Here is a 22606-nt window from a genome sequence, read left to right as displayed (position 1 = left end):
TGTATTTTTATTTGTAATCTTTTGGAGGGGCTTTTTTTGAAAGTGTGGTAGCTTGCAGATCATTGTAGCAGCTTCAACTGAAGAGAGACTTGGAAAGGGATGTGCCTGGGAAGTTAGATGTGTCAAACCTGGTAGAGGGTGGTCAGAGCTGGGTTTGGGAACAAGAGACTGGATGAGGGATTATGAAGTCTGAGTTAAGGAACGGGCAGGGCAGGGAGGTTAGAAATGCCATGTGCTTTTATCAGGTTGTGGAGTGGGACTTGCAAAAGAGTTTACTGGTGAACTGAGAGAGGGGAAAGCTGGTAGGCACAGAGCAAGGAGGAGTTACGACTGTAGGGCAAAGCGCAAAAATGTATGAAACTTTGGGAAGCTTTGAGAAGCTTTCTTTATGCTCCACTGATCGTATCTTTGTGGCATCTGCTGCCTGCCTGACCAGTACTGAAGTTGTAATTAAGGTTTGCTGCAAAACTTGCAGAATAAAGACAGTGAGGGGAGCAGACTTTCTGGGCAGTTGTTTCTGGACAGTGTGCTGTCAGGGATTATGGTTTGGAAAGGATATATAACATTACTTGGGGTACTAATTGGATATTATTAAAGCACACGTCAAAAATCTTGACATGGTCTTGTTTCTGAAGTGCTGGATTCAGCTTGATTTTTCATGGTATCTTGTATAGCTGTGTGCTTTTAGGTAAGGACCTCAGATTTGAGCTTTGTATAATCAGTTGTATTTATCTTAGTTTGTAGGTCACGCGGGTTTTAGTTTGCTAGACCCTGAGAGATTCTTGAATGTTGCTAATGAGCTTTGGGCTAATCAAAAGTCCTTGTCCTGTGGTGCTCAGTAAGGACTTGCTGCTCTCTGAACGAGCTGTTCCTGAACATACAAAATTCTCACTTGCAGAAGGCTGCTTGGAAACTTCTGGCTCAGTGTTTGATTGTGACCAAAGAAGAGTGCTTGAATTGAGAGCCCATGGGGTAATGCTGGTTCCTGTGTTACAGGCTAAGGCATTGAAGCGCTAGTGCATTAGCTCAGAATAAGCAGTATTTAGCTGCAACTTGGGGATTCGGTTGCTCATGTGACCTACAGATGACACAGTGGTTGATTTTTTTTTTTTTGAAAGATTTAGATGCTACAGATCTCTGTATCTGTAAGACGTTATTGTTAATGCTGTTTCACCAAGGTAGTAGACTGTCAGTGTCCTGTTGCTTATGGGAATCAAGATTGAATTTCACTTGTGAGCTTTCAAGTGGTAAAAACACTCTTGTTTTTTGGCTTTAAATGACTTGGCTTTAAAAGAAATGCTTTGTTCACTGTACGAAACATGAGCATTCACTGCATTGTCTGTGCCACCTCATTTCACATCAGTGAAGTGCAGACACTAGTGGAATTTGTGTACCAAAAATACCATTTATTAAATAAAATGAAGAGTGTGTATTTGTTCAGAAGTGTAGAAAGTGATGAATGAGTGTGATTTTGTTGAACGAAGGTTGATTGCACACTGCAGGGCTTTTATATTAGACTGCCACTTAGAGCGAGTGTTCTGGGGCTGATGGCAGGCACTTTTAGTTAGGAAACAGGGTGAGTGTGTGTGTGTGTACATGTGTACCAATACTGCTCAAAATACCATCAAAGGGCTGTTGCAGAGAGTGACAGGAGTTGAACCTGTGTTATGAGCTGTGCGCAACAGAAGTGATGAATGCCTTTGTAGTGGCCTTTTAATTGATAAATCACAATGGATAATCTTAAAATGTTTTAAATGTCTGTACCCTTCTACAGTCCACTTCTGCAATTTTAAATGTGCATTTGAAAGTGCTTTCTGTTTTCTTGTCACAAATACAATTTAAACTTAAGTAATACAGTTGTGTGTGGTGTGGGAGACACTGGTGACCTTACTAAAGACCGAATTCAGGCCATTCGGCTACTGTCCAAATGCTCTGCCAGCTTAGCTGCTTGACCACCTGCTTCTGTTTTTCCATTCCCTTTGCAAATGTGGGTTTTGTTCATTTTCTGGCATCTCAGCATTGCCTTTTGTAAAAAGAACTTAAATCATGTGGGTAAGGTCTATGCTGTAGACCGCTTGGGGGTCTTTGCTGTTCTTGCAGTCATTTGAATTTTTGTTGGCCATTCAAGCATGGGCTTGTTGGAGAACAGAGGATGACAGCTTCTGCACTTCCACGCTTGCTTTCCTCAACCCAGCTCATACACTTCAGATGGTAAGACACAACGGCAGCTGTGTAGTTCTGCTCAGTCACACTGTGGCTTTTCTGCTCTGCATGAGCTTGGCAGTTGTCCCCAGTGGGAAACGTCAAGTTAGTGCTAGCATGCTACTGGGACATGACAGTATCCCTTGAACTGTCAAAACATGCAAGTTTAAGCTTCAGTTCTTTGTCTGTGTTTGTATCTCTTCAGCATGAAGAACTGAGGAAAAAGGAAGCATGGATCATAAATCTGACTTGGAGACATAATGGTAAATGCCTTTGAGTGTGAATCCCTTAATAGCCTGAGGTGGTTGGAGTGCTGCATGGGGAGTGTCCAGTAATGAGTGGTGTTCCCACATCTACTACTGATGTACTCATTGCCTGTGTCCAATTTGCATGACCTCAGCGCCTGGTTTGTAAAGCAGCACGCTGAAAAGCAGGCTGTCATTGCTGACTGAAAGCTTGTGTACTTATATCTTCTGACATAGCTGAGATAGTTCAGGAGTTAAGTCTGTGGTTGGTTGATGAAAACTGAAGAAAAAAGGGTTGGCTGTTCTGTGACTTCTCACTGTTAAACACTGCTATCGGTTTTTAAAGTTTCTGTCCTGTTTTTGTCAAGATACAACGATGATGCAGTGATTTGGGTGCATGTGGACATTAAGGGACTAAATTTTGTAGAAAAAACTTAAATTACCTCTAGTATCAGTATGAATGCCAATGGTTTGTTTTTAATCTTGTACTCTTAAAAATGCATTAATCACATGGACAAAAAAGTTATGACTCATTGCATGTGAAGACTACCTTGGAGAAGCCATCCCTAGCTGAAACACAGAGTCTGTGAAACACTGAGGCCATGGCACACTTCCAGCCCATCCTGACAGTACCTGTGTTGCAGTGAGTGTTCAGAGCAGCATTAGCTGTATGAAGCCACGTTCATCTTCACGGGTGTCCGGTGGTACCATGCTGCTCAGAATGCATCTGTACCTGGCACTGCCATCCGTATGCGTAAGTGTCGATGAGTGTAACTCGCCATCACCTCATAGCAAGAGGGTCTCAGCTTTTGAGCTTTAACCACCTGTCTGTCTCTGGAGACCAATGCATGCATTTAGTGTTCTCAGAGGCTTGGTCTGCTTGAGTGAATAGGATGGAATACTGCAGAGCCTATGTAGGTGGCTGAGGAACACTTGCTCTTATTTTGGTGTCTGCTTCCATTGCATTCTGCAATACCTGCAGGAAATGGCATTTTTCGAAAGATGGCTTGACTACCTGGACTGTCTTCTGCTGGCTGTTCGGACAGGAGCAGGAAGTAGGCTGAGCAGGCACTGGCTATGGATTTGACCTAAATATAGACAGCTATGCACATACTTGCATTATTGGCTGGACAAGTGCATCGTTCTTAGCTGGCTCTATTGCTTGTTAGCAGATTACAGTGACTTGGCAATGCTGAAATGGGAACTCTAGCCTGTGAGGCACAGAGTCTGTTATGAGGATTGAATGCCTACATTTTCCAGCATTTGAAGTGTCTGTTGTGTTAAGATGATGGGGTCTGGCATCAGGACATGGCTGTGCAGACTGCACCACGAGATGTGTAGGGGGGCCTGTGTGAGGTCTGTGTACATGTGGGGTTTAGAAGTCTGCTGGATTGCCCCTGTAGTGTCTGGAGGTGCTAAGGTTTCCCTCTAACATCCTAGAGGGCTGTCATGAGGTTCCCAGTTAAAGGTGAGAGTGTAAGTTGTCAAGAAACTTAGCTTCCTCTATGCTGTCATGCTACAGAGGCTTCAACAGAAACATTAAGAATTCTTTAAGAATAGCCTACTGGTTTTGATAATTTATTTAACAGAAGTGGAATACTTGGGCTCCCGTTCTTAAGCTTTCCACAGTAAATATTTATGTTCTCTTTTGATTTTTTTCATATATTGGGTACCAAAGATGTACTTAAGAGCCAGCATTCCTTCACTCATTTCTTTGTTTTCCTCCCCTGCTTTGTAAAAGAATCAACCACAGAACAAGCCTACACCACAAGATGATAAATCTTTATTAAAAAAACAAAAACCCAAACTTACAGAAAATTCCTGAAATAAGACAAACAAGTCCAGCTTATACCAGTTAGTGTGTAGTATTCTGCTTTCAGGATATTAGAAAGACAATGAAACTAAACAATGCACATGGAAACAATTTTCTTTTTAAAACTAGTTTCTTGTGAGCATTCAGAGCTAGGTGAGGGAAGTCTGGCCTGGTGTCGCCTGATATAGAGGAAGATTTCTGGTGTCGTGTCCAGTTCATGAAGTTTAGACTTCCCAAGTGGCAAAATACTGTATAATAACTGTATGTTATAAAGATCAGTTGAGGAAGACATTATATCTTTGAACCATTTGCTGTTACTCTTGTGCAAATCACATGCTGGCAGCTGGGTTTTAGTGTCAAATGGAGATTATTTTTTTTGTTCACATGGAGATTATTTTTTTTGTTCAATGGTGTACAAACTGTGTCACCAAGTAGTGGATTGCTATATGCAAGCAATGTGCCACTGCAAGTTCGAAGTAGTAGTATCTGGATTAAGATAACAAGTAAGAGCTTTGCTTGATATACTCTGAAGATAGAGTTATTAGAGCATCCAAGCTTTCCAGAGATTTATTTACTTTCTTTTTTCACTGGCTTTGTGCTCAGGATATCTGGGCTTTAGCCTGGGTAGATTTTGACACTGTATGCTAGGAAGAGTTTAAAAAGGTGATGAAGAAAATCAGTATTTTGTTCCCAATTCATAATTGTAAGTAAGCAAATAAAGTCCAGTTATGTTTTGTGGCTAAAATTTATGGCCTTATTTCTCAAAATAAATGCAGAAGACTGGAAGTTCCATGGTGCACTGCATAGTTCTGTCTTATTTTCTTTTAACGTCTCAGTCTTGGGCGTTTGGACAAGAGATTCTATCAATGTCGGAAGCAGTTAGGTGTAGTAACAGTTGGGTTGAAAACTGACCATTTGTTTGCCCTGCCTTGTTAGGTTATTGAAATAAGAAACAGGATCCATATTCTCTTTACTATTCTCCAGACATTGCCACTGGAGAAAAGCTTAGACTTACTTTGGCTTAAACATGATATGAACGTGCCATACACGAGCTATTGATAATTTTTGTTGTCTGGAGAGAGTGATCTTGGTTCTTAAGCTGTTGTGCCTGGTAGAGTCCTAAGTGCATGTATAAATTGTCACTCCATTAGTTTGCTGTGATAAACTGTATTCAGTGTGAATGGCCAACAGCTTGTTGGCCCCTCCTGCAACCAATTAGTCCCAAGGGGGACCAATGAGGTCTTTGAACATACTTGCTGCATAAAAAAGGTGCTGTCAAATCTTTTTTTTGTTTGTCAGTATTTAAGCTTCTTCAGGATTTGGAACCAGAAAGGCCTTGTTATCAAAGGCAGACCTCATGACAGACAGTTCTAAAGTACCTGAACAAAACCAAACTCTGATCACCCATTTTTGTGAATCAGACTAGAAGCTTGTCAGCTGCTGGGAGAGAGGAGCAAGCATAAGGGAAGGGGAGATGGATAAAGTAAAACTGGAGTTTCTTCAGATATGTCTGGTTATACTAAGGTATTTCTGAAATACTTTTATTTCCTATTGATATTTCTACTTGATATGAAGACTTTGGTAGTATCTGTAATGCAGGATTGAGATTAATGTTTTCAGCAAGAGCAGAATATTTTTTGACAACAGTACTTTCACTTATTTCCAGATTTTGCACAGTAAGTCTAGAAAACTTCTTGGACTCTAGTGGTACATAGCTTCTGTAGAAACAGCTTCTTTTATAAGATTAATAGTTTGCCTGAAATATTCAAATTTCTTTTTAAATTGCTCATTTTCCTTATGTTTATTGGTGTGTCAACACTATCCTGTGTTCTGGATAGCACTGTGATTCTCTGCGTCCTTCAGGGTTAACATGGACAATGTGTTAGCTCTCCAGTTGACTTGAAAATTTGACATGTCCCTTACAGGAAAACAAAAGGTCTGTTGATTTTGAGCAACACATAACAGTTATTTCTTATACTTAACAGGTACGTGTCAAGTAAAAGGAGACCTTGAAGTCCATTACTGCTCAAGTTCAGATGTTTCACCTCCATTGAAACTTACTTGTTAGCTACATCCATGACTTGTTAGTAGTACTCTGCACACAGTTTAGAGATACAAAGTGTGAACAGACAAGAAGGGAACTCTTCTATTTGCAAAAAAATCTCAATTTGTTAAGATGAAGCCAGAGAGCAGACATCTAGGAGTGGGAGCTTGAAACTGTCATGGGAGGTGTTTGAGAGGGGAGACCTGGAGACAGTGGAAGGAGGATTTGTGAAGAAGGGGTATGAGGGAGCTCTGCCTCTGGCAGTTGACAGTCTGCCTAAGCCCATGAAAGTGGAAGGCAAATAAATCAGGAGCATCACCTGTTGTCTGTGGCTTAGCAGCAGCCTGTTTATTAGCTATCTCAAAGCACTGGGCAGTGGAGACAAGATGTTATTTCCCTCTTTTCAGAGAGGGAAGTAGCATCCAGTCCGTTCAGCTGGCACTGACTGACTGGGAATGCAGGTGTTCTGGTTTGCTCTCTGTGCAAGCACTTTGTGTGCTGCCGATGTCCTGGGCGGCCATTGCCCTTTACAGCCTGAACTGAGCAGGTCTGCTCAGTCCTCTGGTAACCTCTTCATCAGTGAATTCCAAATAAATGTCCTTGTTTCCAGCTTTCCTCTTCAAGTTCTTCTCACATGCCTTGCAGCAGGTCACTACATAGAGAGTGAGTGACAAGAAGTCAACAGGACTGATTTGGGGAAGTAAAATTTTGGAGTTGTGAAAGTGGAACCATCTCAAGCAGGAGCTGCAGGAGGGGAAATGAAAACAGACTGATGATTAACAGGCAGATGCCTGTCCAGGACTCCTTGTGCTAACTTGCTTGGGGTTTTTTGTCTTGTTCGCATGCTCTGACCACTCTGGTGTGTGTCCAAGCGCTCAGGTCTGATGCAGACATACTCCGGTTGCTTCTGTTCTGTCCTGCCTGGCAAATGCGGAGCTACACGGGTGCCTGCCTTCCCTTGGGCGCCTCTCAATACCAGCTTGGAAGGTGACGGAGAGCAGCTGCAAAGGCAGTTCTTCCGAATACCTGCTGGTACCAAAAAAAGCATTTGAAATACCTTTAGATTCAAAAAGTATTGGAAAGGCTTCAAATTATTAACTCAAATACAGCATATTATTTTCATATAATAGTTTTTAGAGGTCCCGGAGGACATTGATAGCGGTGGCTTAAAAGCTGTCATTAAATATATTTAGTGTCTGGTATGCTGGAGTCCTGAGCCCTGTAGGTTCTAGTGTAATAGAAATAATGGTCTCTGTTGTGGTCTAGAGATCTCCACCCTCATCCATACCCAACATGGATGCCTTAAACTGGCCACATGTCTTACGTACAAGTTCCTCCTACCTGCATTCACAAAACAGTAGCGGGTTGGTGTAATGCACACGTTGAGAGCTACCTCAAGACTGTCTGATAAGTGTCAGCGTGAATAGTCTGGCCTGAGGCTGCACTAGGTTATTCTGAACTGAGAAAGTTCAGAAAAATTGACAATCAGTTGCGATGTGAGAGAATTTATGACTTGAGCTTGAAAATGATATGAATATGCTGTCAAAGCACTTATGTAAGCTACCTGTAATCAATTCTAAATTAGCTTCCACTGCATACCTGACTATATGATCTAATAAGTGTGTATGCAGGCTGAGGGGTGTATGTGTCATGAAGTGTAAATGCTGGAACATTACTGTGCTGGGGTAGGTGGGAATTCAGTAGGTTGAAGTGCCTCGTCAAGCCTCATGGCAGTCTAGCATATGAGGAATCAAGACTTACCATGGGTTGTCTCATTCTGAGAAGCAGTCGCCTTTCCATGGTTCACATAATGCGAAAGACTGTTACAATTTTCAGCTAGCCTACGTGAATTTGGAAGTGGACATAATGGAGTGAATTTTGTTCTTTATTAATGACTTGTGAATCTGAAGTAATACTACTGAAGATACTTGACCTTACCTAAACCAGAAAAAAAGAGGGGAGAACTTGGATTTTTACTGTAAAAACAAATATATGTAACTATTAAAATAAAGAAGTTGGTATTTACTTATAATAATTTATAGAAATAAGTGTGGTTAAAAACTAGATCTTTGGAAAAATTTTACTCCTGTTAGTTCAAACAGATGTATTGTTTTAATAAGTTGTTTTATAAGGTATTAACTTATGAATGGCAGCTTCTCTGGTAATTAGACATTTTTTTCCTGCAGAAATTGCTTTTTTTGATATTAATGTAATGTTAATCAAAACCACTTCAACTCATAGAAGCAGGCTAGTGAGAAGAAATATTTACTGAGAGCTACAAAGATGCAGGAAAACAATGTGGATTCTCAGTTAATTTTAATAATTGCTTCTAAAACTCCTGGAAAAAGAGCTTAGATTTGTTTTTAAAATTAAACTGTGTTTGCATTTCTCTCCATGCACAGAATAAACTGCTATGTCCTAGTTTTCAAAACTAGTTGTAGTGAATTTTTTCTAATGGGTCTAGCATTTCTTGCTGTGTCAGTGTACATATAGTACTGTCATTTTTCTTGCACTGGGCTTATTTGCGTCTGATTTAAATGATTGGCAAAATGAAGTATAGACTTTGTGTTTTAGAAACAGGAACTCTGATAGACATGAGCCCTGTTAGAGATCTTCCCTGTCTGGGTTTATTAATCTGTGCCAATATTTTTGTATGATGTGAAAGTGCCTTTATCTTGTGGAGGAATAAATGCCAGTCTCTTTTTTTTACAGATTGTTTGCAGAGAACAGTTGTTCTGTTACAGTAGACAGTGCTCAATGTAATGATCTATAACTTTTCATGAAACATAGAAGATGTCCTAAATTTTTGAGCTGCTCTAGAATGAGATGTGTGCTTTCTTCTTTTCCAGAATCATGGTAGAACTTCTATGTTTAAAGTAATTGCTTACCCCAGCAAATATAGGATATCCTTTAAGAAACCTTACTTCTGTTGTCTTATTTTTTTCCACTACTGCGTTCTGCAGAGAAGTGCAAGCATAGGTTAGACTTCAATGGACTTATTTTCTTTCCTTTACTACATGTCATATAAAGCTTTATGCTCAGTGAATACTGACAAGCGTTTTCATTAAAAGTAACTAAGGAGCGATCTGCTGTAGCTATGTCACTAGTCCCCTCCTTAGTCTAATTTATCTCTTTTTATCTAATTGTAGCTCTTTTCAGCAGTGCCCAGCGACAGGACAAGGGGCAATGGGCACAAACTGAGGCACAGGAAGTTGTCTGAACACGAGGAAGAACTTCTTCCCTCTGAGGGTGACAGAGCACTGGAACAGGCTGCCCAGGGAGGTTGTGGAGTCTCCTTCTCTGGAGATATTCAAGACCCGCCTGGACAAGGTCCTGTGCAGCCTGCTGTAGGTGACCCTGCTTTGGCAGGGGGGTTGGACTAGATGACCCATAGACGTCCCTGCCAGCCCCTACCATTCTGTGATTCTGTATGTGTTTATCTGATCATTCTGACAAGTCAGACACTGTTCAATTCAAAGATGAAATTACAAGAAGTTCTACCTTAAGGCTTAATCTAAGCAACTCTGAAATGAAACTTAAATGTGGGGATGGCATTATGATGTTTTTTCCCATGTGTTAAAACCAAACAAAACCCCCCAAAGTGTCCCACAATTGTCAGGTTCCCATGGAAACTTAACTTTCCACTGTATTGTTTTGGAAATGGATGTGTCTTTTGTATACACTTGAACTGGTTCAACTGCAGCAAAAGTAATAGTAAACAAATTATGTGAAGGTAACCTTAAAGCTCTTGCTTAAGCACTTTTTGTGTAAATCTTTACGATGAGAGAGTTTATGTAATGGTGGTTTTACACTGGATTTGTTGTACTTGTCAAATAGAACAAGGGTTTCTTCTCTGGTGACTTTGGCTACCTGCTTTTCCTGAAATTATAGAAATGCATGACAGAAGAAAAGCTCTAGTCATTTTCGATGAGATTGTACCATGTTTAGTAGAGCATTCAATGAATTTCCTTGGTCATTGGCGGGGGAGATCGTTACCATAATGCCTTCAGTAGATGCTGCAGACCAGTAATCATAGTGCAGAAGGTGCAGTAGGACAGATGCTTTTTTCAGTTCTGCTTTAGCTGATGTTAGTTGGCTCTCAGGAGTGCCATGACCAACTTGCTTCTTCTAGAGTCCTTACATCTGTGCTGGGCTAAGAGGAGCATGACTTCTCTAAATATCTATTCCCAGAGCTCCTGAAGGACAGGTCTGAGGAAAAGACTTGGGCAGGATCCTGTCAGACATCATTGTAGTCAAAACAAAGGCCGAGGGGGGAAGGGGACTGGTGTGTGTGTGTTGAAGTATCCATGCAGTATTTAACATGCAGGTTTTAGAATGGTTTGAAATCTTTCCCCTTTACAGACAGAAAAAGTTTGTACAGGACTGATTTTTGGGGAGATAGTTATAGTTGCTCTGGGACTTTGGGGTCTAGTAACTGTAGACCAAGTACAGAATCAGGTAATGTATGATTAATATTTAAACCTTAAAGTCCTTATTACAGACTTATTGTTTCAATATTTAATGGAGGCGAAAACTTCAGTTATGTTTTTAATTTTAACAAAACCCAAATAAATTTCTTTAGGGAATAAAAATGTCTTTTAAGGACTCCCACTATGGGGTTTGCATTGTTCATTTATGTCCCTTAATTACCTTCTGGCTGCTGTCAGCCACAAATCTCTTGCAGTATACTTTTAGCCATAGTAATTATGCAACAGTGTACAGGCCTGGGCTGAGAATAAGGAAACTGTGTTCTGTTCTTCCTCAGTTTTGTTTTATGGCATGCAGCAAATCACCAAACCTCTTAACATGCTCCTTTGTTCAGCCTGGGAAGAAAATGATATTCTTAGATTTGTAAAACATTTGAAGATACTTCAGACAATTAATTGATGTGTTGTGTATGCATTTTTTTCTTCTTTAAAATATTTAAGGATCTTTATTTCTATTAAAGTTCAGAGGAAAGTAATAAATTAAACTCTCTCAATTAGTATATTTTTGTGTAAGAGGAAGTTTCGGAGTTACAGGATGTCATGGTTGAAATAAAGTGTAAATAATGTATAGAATGAAGTTTTGAAATGCAGTTGTATGTGAAAGTAGCTGTGCTTGCTATACAGTCGAAGTAGTAAACAGTGTTTGGTACCTGTTAGTTCTGTTCTGTTCTTTTCTGTTTTGATAATATAGAAGTCAAAAAATGAGTTTACCCTGGTATTAAGTTAGTTTAACTGTATACACTCACACTAATGGTGTGCTCTGGTTGTATTTGGAATAGCTGGAAAAAAACATGCTTCCAAGAAGAAATGAAATGTGAGTTGTTAATGCCATAATTAATTAAAAAGCAAATTAAATTTGGTAAAATAGGTTGTATTCCCAAGACTGGTTGTAATTCTTTAGAGATGAACTGCGAAGTCAAATGTTTTCTGGCTTTTTTATTAGTTTTAGAGGATAAGATACGTGGGCGTAATGGAAGGAGTAAAAATAAAGTGAATAACATTCAGTACAAACCTGCTTCAAGTACACTTCAGTCACTCCAGTGTAAGGCTTTAATTTCACTTTTGCTTGGAAGAAATTGATTTATTATGTCAGAACAGGAGGAGATTTCTTGTGATGCCATGGAGCTTGGCTCACAGGGAAGAGCTGTCATCTGTCAAAAGTACTTACAGAGAGTACAGATCACTGCATAAAATACAGCACATTAATGTTTACCTAGGGAGTCTGTAATATTGAAATGATTGCCATAAGTAGACCCCAGCTGTATGCTGATAACAAGAAGTCATTGTATTTACATGGTAATTCTTTTTTCTAAAGACATGTTTTGAAGTAGCAGAGTTAATTGGGGTCAACCTCTTGGCTGCTATATGTGGGCAGAGCTCCATTAACTTGAGCTTCTGTGGTAAACTTATCCTCTTATGACAAAAGTTTATGGCTTTAATGCTTTCTATTTTTTTAAAAGGATTGAGCATGGACATTGCTTCTTTGCATAGAACCAGGGATTTTCTTTCTTATTTGAAGCTGTTTGATCAATGTTTGAATGGGGTGGTGGTGAGGGAATTCTTAATGCGTCTACTTACATCACAGGTAAAATCCATTTAAATTTATTAGCTGAATATATTCTGCCTGACCTTGTCACAAAGTCTTCCATCCACTGCCAACCTCCATTTTTCTCTGGTACCCTTCGATGTGAGGAAGAAGTAGACCGCTTTCCCATTGCTCGATAGCTTTTTCTGTCTCCTCCCTGAGTCCTCAACAAGAAGTGGAGTTGAGGGGAACAGATGCCTCTGAATTTGATCTAATAGTATCTGTGATTTGGCTGAGTGACAGATCCGTACCTCCTCACGTGGTGGAGGAAGGTTGGGTGATACGCACTTTCCTTGGATTCACTAAGGCAAAACAGCTGTGTCAGTGAAAGGGTTGACATTTGTTTGCTGAGTCTGACTGAACAGTGACTGAATGTTTATTTATGTTAAAACAAACACATTTTATGCAGATTATGAAATGGGGCACTTGTGCCTGAAGAAAGCAAGGAGGGAGAGGAAAATAGTTCATTGTTGCTGTATGATGTGCAATTGAACTGTTAAAAAATTTCACTAGCTATGATAAGTGGCAGCATGTACAAGTTATAAATGCACAGTTCAAAGGTTTATCTCCATTCTCTAAGCCTGCTTCTGCTAGCAAAAGCAGAACGAAATAAAGGGTGGAATCAGATTATTTTAAAGACTATATAACATCAGGTGATGATACTTAAACTGTCTAACAAACTTCTCATTTTTTTTGTGCCTGGTTTTATTCTTTGCACAGAGCAATTAATAGATCATGATTTCATAACACTTTGAAAGAAGTAAAAGTTTTTGACTAAATTTAGACTGATACTTGGACTGTCCATGTCTGAAAGTGCAGCAATAACTGTCAAGTGATAAGAACAATAAAGGAAATCTCACAATTAAATTCACCTTTAGTTAACTGTTGGGAGCCATTTCCTTTTTTCTGTAAGAAATTTATGATACTCAGCAGAAATTTTGGTTTTCAGTGACTCACATCGGTCAGGATGTCAGTAGGTGGTGTCAGTACAATTCCTAATATAGCTTCCATACTTAAATTTTTAATTAGATTAGGGGAAAAAAGCACATGGCATTATTTTTCTGTGCTTTGTGCTTCAAGAATCTTCATGTGCTACTTGCTGACAAATAAAGGGTACCATACTTAGCCATTTAGGTTTTGGTTTGTCCTTTGAAGATGAGAAATGTCTTTTTTTTTTTTTTTCCTAGGAAGGATTTGGTTTTGAATGCTGAACTTAGCTTTTAGATAAACATTTAGATCCCCATAATCTGAGGGGAAGTGGTTAGCAACCTGCTGAACTGCTTGGATACACACAAGTCTATGGGGCCAGATAGGATTAGTCCAAGCGTACTGAGGGAGCTGGTAGAAGTGCTCACCAAGCCACTTTCTATCACTTATCAGCAGTCCTGGCTTCTAGGGATGTCTCAGCTGACTGGAGGTTTGCAAATGTGATGCCTATCTACAAGAAAGGCTGGAAGGAGGGTCCTGGGACCTCCAGGCCTGTCAGCCTGACCTTGGTGCCGGAGAAGATTATGGAGCAGACCACTTTGAGTGCCATCACATAGCACATACAGGACAACCAGGAGATCAGGCCCAGTAGCACACCTTTATGAAAGGTGGGTCCTGCTTGACTAACCTGATCTCCTTCTATGATAAGGTGACCAACTTAGTGGATGAGAAGGTTGTGGATGTTGTCTACCTAGACTTTAGTGAAGCCTTCGACACTGTTTCCCACTGCATTCTCCTGGAGAAACTGGCTGTTCATGGCTCACAGGTGTATTCTTTGCTGGGTAAAAAATTGGCTGGATGGCCCAGTCCAAAGAGTGGTGGTGAATGGAGTTAAATCCCATTGGTGGCTAGTCAGTATTCCCCAGGGCTCAATATTGGGCCTAGTTCTGTTCAACGTCTTTATCAATGATCTGGATGAGGGGATTGAGTGCTCCCTCAGCAGGTTTGCAGATAACACCAAGTTGGGTGGGAGTGTTGATCTGCTCAAGGTCAGACTGGATCGATGGGCTGAGGCCAGCTGTATAAGGTTCAACAAGGCCAAATGCTGGGTCCTGCACTTGGGTCACAGCAACCCCATGCAGTGCTACAGGTTTGGGGAAGAGAGGTGGGAAAGAACCTGGGGTTGTTGGTTGACAGCTGGCTGACCATGAGCCAGCAGTGTGCCCAGGTGGCCAAGAAGGCCAAGGGCATCCTGGCTTGTATCAGGAATAGTGTGGCCAGCAGGAACAGGGAAGTGATGGTGCTCCTGTACTCAGCACTGTTGGGGCCACACCTGTGTTCAGGTTTGGGCCCCTCATGGCAGGGAAGACATTACGATGCTGGAGCATGTCCAGAGAAGGGCAAAGAAGCTGGTGAAGGTTCTAGAGAACAAATCTTATGAGGAGTGGCTCAGGGAGCTGAGATTGTTTAGTCTGGAGGAGCCTGAGGGGGAGACCTTGTTGCTCTGTACAGCTACCTGAAAGGAGGCTGTAATGAGGCAGGCGTTGGTCTCTTGTCCCAAGTGACTAGCGATAGGACGAGAGGCAATGGCCTCAAGTTGTGTCAGGGGAGGTTCAGATTGGATATTAGGAAAAATATCTTTACTGAAAGAGAGCTCGGGCATTGCAACAGGCTGCCCAGGGAAGTGGAGTCACTGCCCCTGGAGGTATTGAAAAGATGTGTAGGTGTGGCACTTAGGGACATGGTTTAGTTGTGGGCTAGGCAGTGTTAGGTTAACAGCTGGACTTGATCTTATAGGCCTTCTCCAAAGTAAATGATTCTATGCCTCTATTCTATTTACTTGGATTTATAACATATTGAATTGCTGTAGAATATTAAAACTCCTTTTAGAACTGCAGAAATTGTTTGTGGTTTTTTTATGGTATGGTCTTAGAGATCTGTTGTCATCTTTATAACATCAAAAGATGTCTGGTGGTGATAGTTGCGTATGTATATGAAGGGAAACATTACCCCTTAGTGGTTTTTGAAGAATCGCTGTGGCAGATGTTCTTGGAGAGAAGATGTTTTTCAGGCTTTATCACTGAGCAGTTTCTAGGACGTTGAGTAAGAGCTGAGGAAAGCATTGGATCTTTTGCCACATCAGAATCCAAAGAAAAATGCGATCAAGAATGGAATGAAATACTAAAAGGAAAGCCTTAAATACCTGGTTTCATTCCAAGTACATGAAATGGGATTCACTTTTTTAAAAGGTGCCGAACTTAATTAAAAAGTCAAAGTGACTTAGCAGATTAGAGCTCTTTGAAAGTAACACATTATCTTATCCACGGCTTTTTTGATTTTGTTTCTGTATGCCTTTTTGGGGTGAAACTTCACTCTTTTTCTTGCCTGCTCATGAAGCTTATGCTGAAGCTGAACATTTCTTCCAAACGTGTCCATGATTAAGCAATCACTTAGAATACAACTACTTTTATTTAGGTTTACTTTTACATTCACACACACTGCACGCAAGGGAAAACCAAAAATCAAAGACTAGAAACAGCAGCAGAAAGTTGAAATGGGTTACTTAAAGCTTATTGCCATTTCATATACTGGTTCTCAAATACACAAGTATCTTACTTTTTTTTCACTTAAGAAAAAAAAACAACAAAACTGCACTTGCAAGTTGGAAATATTATTCCAGCAAGGGAACTGCTGAATGCCTTTAATTGCTGATAACAATTCGCAGAGGTTGGGCAGCTGAACGCCCTAACTCTACCCAATTTCTGTGGCTGCTGCTCTCAGTTCCCTGGAGGAATTGAGCTTGTTTTTGTCTTGTCTGAGCTGTGACCAAGCTTGCTTGGTAGGAAGTGTGATCAGTCAAGTCTTGATTTAATGTACAGCTTGAGGATGTAATCATCTAAAGGCTTTGATGCATGAACCCTGAGAAACACATTAGTAAGGACAAGTGCATGTAGGACATTAGGATACTTGGAGATGAAACAGACTGCTTTATAGAAGGATGTGTCTTTTTTTCTTGATTAGAATGGCAATCAGATGTACAGGTGGCAATGTAGACTCCATTCCATACATTTCAGGGAAAGTATAAAATGCCAAAATCTAGCTGACACCCATAGAAGTGACATCCTGCTGTGCCTTCCTTTGCGCGCAGTTCTAGCAGTAGCGTATGCCTGCTGCTTCTGTGTTTTCCATAGATGTGTATAGGACAAGGTGGAAAAAGCCAAATGTGGAGTTGCTGGGTAGTAGTGTGTTTCGAAGAACTGCTTTCAGTTGTGCTTTTCATGTGATTTAGGGGCCCTACTATCCTGTTGAGTGAGACTTAATTCCAGGATCTTTATGCGGAATTATTAAAAAAAAAAAAAAAAAAACGAAAAAAACCTCCCTCCTGCAAAGAAGCTAGAGAATTTCAGGTCCCCTAAACAGCAGTTGTCAATTGTTTTGGAGGCCTTATTGTTCTAATTCTCTACCAACTGCATGGAGTCCCCATGGCAAACTGAGCAAATTCAGACTCTGGAAATGTCATTGGGAATGTCTCTCATTACTGCAGGATTCAAAGATAGCAAATTCTCTGGATGATGAGGTGACCTGGGAACTGTGGGGCTATTTGTACGAGTTATGCTGTAGACGCTGGCTCTGTAGTTTCTGCAAGGATGACACATTTGAGTGAAAACAGAATTTTCTTCCTCCGCAGTTTTTCCCGAGTGTCTGTTTTTGAATGCAGCTCTTCTGGTGTGCATTATTTCTTGTGACATTGGGCATGTTTAATGTTTGAAAAACAAACATACAAAAAAAAAAAACTTTTCAAGGTGACAAAGACCAAGCCAGGCAATAAAAATGTAAGGTATGAACTCTGTGGAGTAGATAGCTGGTATTATTCATGGTGTGTAGGGAGTTAGGAAATGAGAAACTCGCTTATGAATTCTGATGGGACTGATAACCATGACAACAGTGGCTAATACAAACTGGACTGCAGCATAACGTATGGTAAAATGTATCAAGGAGGTAGTTTTCTGGGGTTTTATTTCAAATTCTGTCAGTGAGCACTTCGAGTTGTGTCACTTGAAATATGTTATTCTGGGTTTTATGAAAATGATAACTGTTTAAAACTTAGTGTAATGTATAATGAATGAATCTTAGCACATAACTCTCCCAAAGTAATTTATCTTTTTACAACATTGCTGCTGCTCGGTTAAATGTCTTTCAACTGTTGTTCAGTTTATTCTGTTTGATACAAGGAGTGTAACTTGACTGTTCATTTGCAACAATCCCTTCCTATTAACTTCCTACAGGTAAGTAAAGCAGTGTCTCTGAACAGTTTTAAACTGTTGGTCATAACTCCTTTGTGTGCTGTTCTGGGGCTAAGGGTTTGGATATTGGATCAGCAGTAAATTGCTTTAAATCAACTAAATTGGGGAAAGATCAAGTAGGACTTAACAGAAGTTCAGGAAATGAATCATCCATTGGTGCTTTATGGACAGACTGCTTTACTTCCAAATGTAAACATGTAGAAAACACTAAACACTTATGTTCTTGATGTTTTAGACACAAATGCAAGGCTGAAAGTTAAGGAGGATTGACTTTTACAACTAGTTTGGTTGCTTAGCTTCCCTGAAAGTTCGGAAGACTATTAATGACACTACGTTGCAAACCAGATTGCCATACTTACATATTTGATTGATGTACATTTTCTATTAAATGAAGATAAATGGAATGGCCAGTTACTGTTTGGTTGTGACACCTAACACCCCACTCCCCAATTTAATAATCCATAATTAGACAATTGTTAGAATTTTTTTATTTCACAATAGCCACAAAGTAAAAATAAAATTGTTTTCTGTGTACTGATAAGAAACGGGAATTGAGAAGTTGAAGTAACATATGCACGTGATAGTTCTGCATTACTGATAATGCTATTAATACTGTAAATTGGACTGGAACAGAACTGCCAATATTTCAGCTGTGCTTAAACAAATGAGCTATTTTTTTTTTACACACAACTAAATTGTAAAATGGAAAATTATCTTACAGATGGATCATGTAGCCTTTCTTGTAAGAATACAGAAAGCACATTTTTAATTGGAGTGATTCATTTCTAAGAGGCCAGGGTCTGCTTCAGTGGGAGGTGTAAAAAGAGCTTCTTGGGAGCCACAGAACCTGCCAGTGGGGAATGGCTCCTCTTGATTACAGGCTAATGGATATCACCTAGAGCTTGTGAGTTTGTGCCCTTTCAAAATAGTTCATATTTTAAATATTGTTTCTAATAGTGTTGGGTACCCTTGCAGACATCCAGTTCTTTCTGGCAGTTTTATGACGCACTTGCCTTCTGTTTCCTGCTCTAATTACACACAGCAATTACTGAATAAACAAGAATTTCTATATGAAAAGTTTTTTTTCCTGTTAACCAGTTTTAATTTAGTAGCCTTCCAGTTCATGAGAAAGGTTGAGTAGATGTTCCTGACCTATTTTCTTGTGCTGTTCATTATACCGTATATCTCTACTGTGTTGCCCCTTTAGGGACTTCATTTTTCGGGGGGAATAACTCATAATACCCCTTCTTTAGGATGCATTTCTGCTGCTCTGATCTGAAATTTACTTCAGCAAAGTCAAGAAGCTGTGGTCTCCATATTGTCTGTGGTCAAAGGGAACATTTTTTCCCTTTTCTGATATTTGTAAGAAAGCTTTTGCAAGGAGTTATTTTCCCCAGGGAAATTTTCTCTTCTGCCTTTTTCATAATTCACTGACAAAACATGCTGCTGTTATGAGACAGAGTACCTTGCTGTAGGTGGATTCTCTTATTTCTAGATACTTTACCACTGTTTTTCTTGCCCTCTGGCAAGATAAAGATTTTTCCAGGACAGAGGAATGAGCTTTCCTGTATTTAGATACTAAATTACATGTGTGCAATTGTCCTTCTGCCCTCAAGGTAAGATCAGTCATATCTAAAAATCACAGCACACTGACTTTATAACTGTCCTCCTTATTTCATGGGTTTACTGCAGTAGAAGGGTTAAGGAAGTATAAACTTTTTTTGCTTCTTCAAACAGCTGCTCACAGCTAGGAAGGAGGGCACTTGGATCAGTCCTAGGCAATGGCTAATGTCAAATTTGATGGTTTATCCAGAGCAACTATTTACTATGCTATTTCAGCTTCTATTTCAGTGCTCTGGATGGATTTTTTTTGACAGTGGCTGTCTGAGCTGTGCAACTACAGGGGTGGCTGAAAAATTGCTTTTTCTTTCCTGCAGATGGGTTAGCATATATGAATCTTATTCAGTCACTGACTGACTCTAAGGCAGTGTTTCAGTGGATGTTTGCTGGGCGTCTCAAATTTGCATGACACAGTTGCTTTCTGTTACTGCTTTGTGGTGGACAGTAGTTACCCTTTGCCATACACAACTTAGTGGGGGCTGGTTGTGGGGAGTAGTGCTTCATGGGAGGAGAAAAACTTAAAGAAGTGTGGGGATTTCTTTTGGCTTTTGTGTAAATACACTATTCAGGACAAAATTTACTGATGTTTGTAGGGTTAGACCTGGATAGAGTTAGGAAAAGGGACTTCCGTGCATTTCCACATGTATTGGGGAAACCTGAAACTAATCATGTGGGTAATCTTTGTCTGGTCATGCATTGGACCTGCTAGTGTCTTACCTCAAATTTTTGAGAAGGTATGTAAGAGAGAGTGTAGATCTTAAGTTAAAGTTAAAAAATGGCATTTCCATCAATTTCTTGCTTTCCAAAAGGCAATCCATAAGCAGCAAAGAAATGAGTATTACTTCTGTAGTCAGAAAATATTTAGAAAAGAGAGGGAGGGATATACCCAGTGTACCTTAGTTTAACTTCTTAGTTATATTCTGGCTGGCTGCATGTGTGAAATGAAATCAAAAGAGGTGCTCAAGAAAATAGACAAAGAAATATTTCAAAAATGCCGTCTGTCTAGAGTGCCTTCCAGGAAACTATGGGTAAGCTATTCATGGGGAAACAACTTCTAGGCTGTCATCAGGTAGATTTATTTTCATGAAGCCGAAGTCTAGAATCAAGAAGAGTATTAAGCTGCCTGGAAGAGGTATTCTGAGATAACCATGTGTATGTAAGTAAAGGAATTGCAGACAGTGCAGTGGTCAGGAGTCCAGAGAGCGAGAGATACTGCCATACAACAAAGGCAGGGGCTCTGCAAGATGTGTCCACCATGCAGGCACTGCACTGGCCACTGCTCGTCCGCTGCATGCATGCCCGTGTTCCCGTTAGCTGCCTAGCTTGGGCTCCTCGAGCCTGTATGAACAGCGATGGCTATGGAGAGAGGCAGGCATACCTTAGGTCTCTTGTGACCCTTCCTTTCTGCTGCTGCTACACTTGTGCGAATGTATGGAAAATTGATCTGGAAGCAGGTATTTCAGGTCAATTTAGCCACATGATAATTGCAAGCCTTGGACAAGAGTATCTTGCAAACAGAAGTTGTTATTGGTCTCTGAGTAGCAGTCCTGTTCTTTGCACCAGTTCATACCTTGGCTTGTATGTCAATATACCTAATAAGTTCTGCTGTCCGGGGCCTATGCTGAATGATAAGTGAGCAGCTTAGCTCAGGAGGAGAGAGATAGGCATAACAGAAACCTGTCATGGTATGTCAGATTACAAGGCAGTGTGAGTTATCATTTGCCCTGTAATCATGATGGGATGCTAAGAAATGAGGTGTCATAGTGCAGAGATCTAGCTTGAAACGAGGCAAAATGTGAATTTCATGCTGTAGAGAATGCAACTATAGGGCTGTCATTTCAATAGAGTTCCGCAAAAGAGAGCAGAGAAGTCAGGGATACAGCTCAACCCCCAGCTGCAAAGAGCTTCCCTAATGGTTGTGAAATATTTCTTCTGTCTTCCTACTCCCTCACAGGGAGTGATACTGACAGTGCTGGTTCCTCTTTTTCCTTCATGCCATACTTTAAAACCAGAGAAATATTTTTAGAAACCACTTCCCTTGTATTCTTTGAATGTAGCCTGTCCCTTTTGGAACCTGTAACTGTGTTTATATGCACTGGAGTCCTTTGTTTTTTAAAGAACTGTGGAAAATAACCTTGAAAGGGGGAGAAGTAGAAAGCAAGTGGGCCATCTTATTTTTTTTTTTTTAATCTTATTACTGTCTTCATTTCGTTCTCTGCAGAAGACGGCCTCTGAAATCTGAAAAAGCTAAAGCTGTTGGGACAGAACTCATTCTACCACTACCAGGGTTGCTTTTCACAATAAGGCTTCTATGATTACACAAATTCAGAATAATTGGGTGTATGAAAAATGAACAAGGCAAGATGTAAAGAACATGTACATAAGCACAAACCACTCAATTTGCTTAGAGCCAGCAGCTTAAGTCTGGTTAGTCTGAAGAAAATATCTGAAAAATGCAGTTAGTGACTCCTTCCATGCAGAGTCAGCCTGGAAGCACAGGAAATAACAAGGTTGTTCACGTTCATTATGCCTATTGTACTTCCCCTCTGCCCCTTTAAATCTTCATTTTTTTACTTAATATGGAGTTACTGTTATCAAGGTGGTCCTAGTACTCACCAAATTAATAACAGTGATACTTAAAATACAGAATGTATGTGCACTTACTGGTGCTCTGTGTAGAACGTACTGGTCTCATGAGACAGTTTTTTCTGTGTTTAGAGGTATATTGGTGATGAGCTCTGTATTTTGAGTGTCAGTGGCCTTGGGTGATGTGCCAGTTGCTGAGCAGTCAAATATGTGCAGTTCAAAGCAGCTCTGAACATTGCGCAAGGGGAAGCGTATTGACACAATCTGAGAAACCTGGTTGGATGTTCTCTGATGTACTTGGTTTCAGTCTCTGAATTTTCATTTTTCTCCTTGGGTAGTAATTGCATCTCAAGTGTTTTAGAAATTACAGTCCTTCTAGACCAAGCAGTTTCTGCAAGTTCACCAATGGGGGAAGGGCCAAACTAATTATTGGCAAATGCGAATTGAGTTAAAATCTCTAATGTGGCTAACTTGACACATGAGAGTTGGAGATGAACATATTAATAAAAATTGCTCTTGAGAAGAATTAAGAAATGTGATTCAAAGAATTGATGAAGTATAGACAGAACTTTGGCCTGAAGTCGAGTGTTTCTTACAACACTTCAGCTAAATCACAATGCAAAGGAATGACACCTCATCCAATGTGGAAAGAGAATTGAACAAAGTTTTTAGGAAAGAAAAAGATAACAAACTACTGGTGTTAACTTCTCCATTTTGTACAACCACCAAAGTGCTGAATGAGAACTATGAAGAACTTCTACCTTTTCCACAGAAATGTTAAAAATTATCAGGT

The 22606-nt window shown here is 40.1% G+C and overlaps 1 protein-coding gene across 5 annotated transcripts in view; it reads left to right on the top strand.

Annotated features, from left to right (window-relative positions):
• DOCK4 (dedicator of cytokinesis 4) overlaps window positions 1-22606 on the top strand; it is a 263237-nt gene that overhangs the window by 14448 nt on the left and 226183 nt on the right. For 4 of the 5 annotated variants that reach the window (XM_075427733.1, XM_075427730.1, XM_075427732.1 and 1 more), the window contains exons 1-2: window positions 2157-2211; window positions 2408-2465. The exons of the other annotated variant lie outside the window; for it this stretch is intronic. In XM_075427733.1, the coding sequence (XP_075283848.1) occupies window positions 2209-2211; window positions 2408-2465 (61 nt within the window). In that variant the 5' untranslated portion in view covers window positions 2157-2208. Of the gene's footprint in view, window positions 1-2156; window positions 2212-2407; window positions 2466-22606 lie in introns of those variants that run through there. 5 annotated transcript variants of the gene reach the window in all.

This window comes from Opisthocomus hoazin, chromosome 8, assembly GCF_030867145.1.
Source record: "Opisthocomus hoazin isolate bOpiHoa1 chromosome 8, bOpiHoa1.hap1, whole genome shotgun sequence".
Taxonomy (NCBI): Eukaryota; Metazoa; Chordata; class Aves; order Opisthocomiformes; family Opisthocomidae; genus Opisthocomus; species Opisthocomus hoazin.
This window is presented reverse-complemented; position numbering and strand designations above follow the sequence as displayed.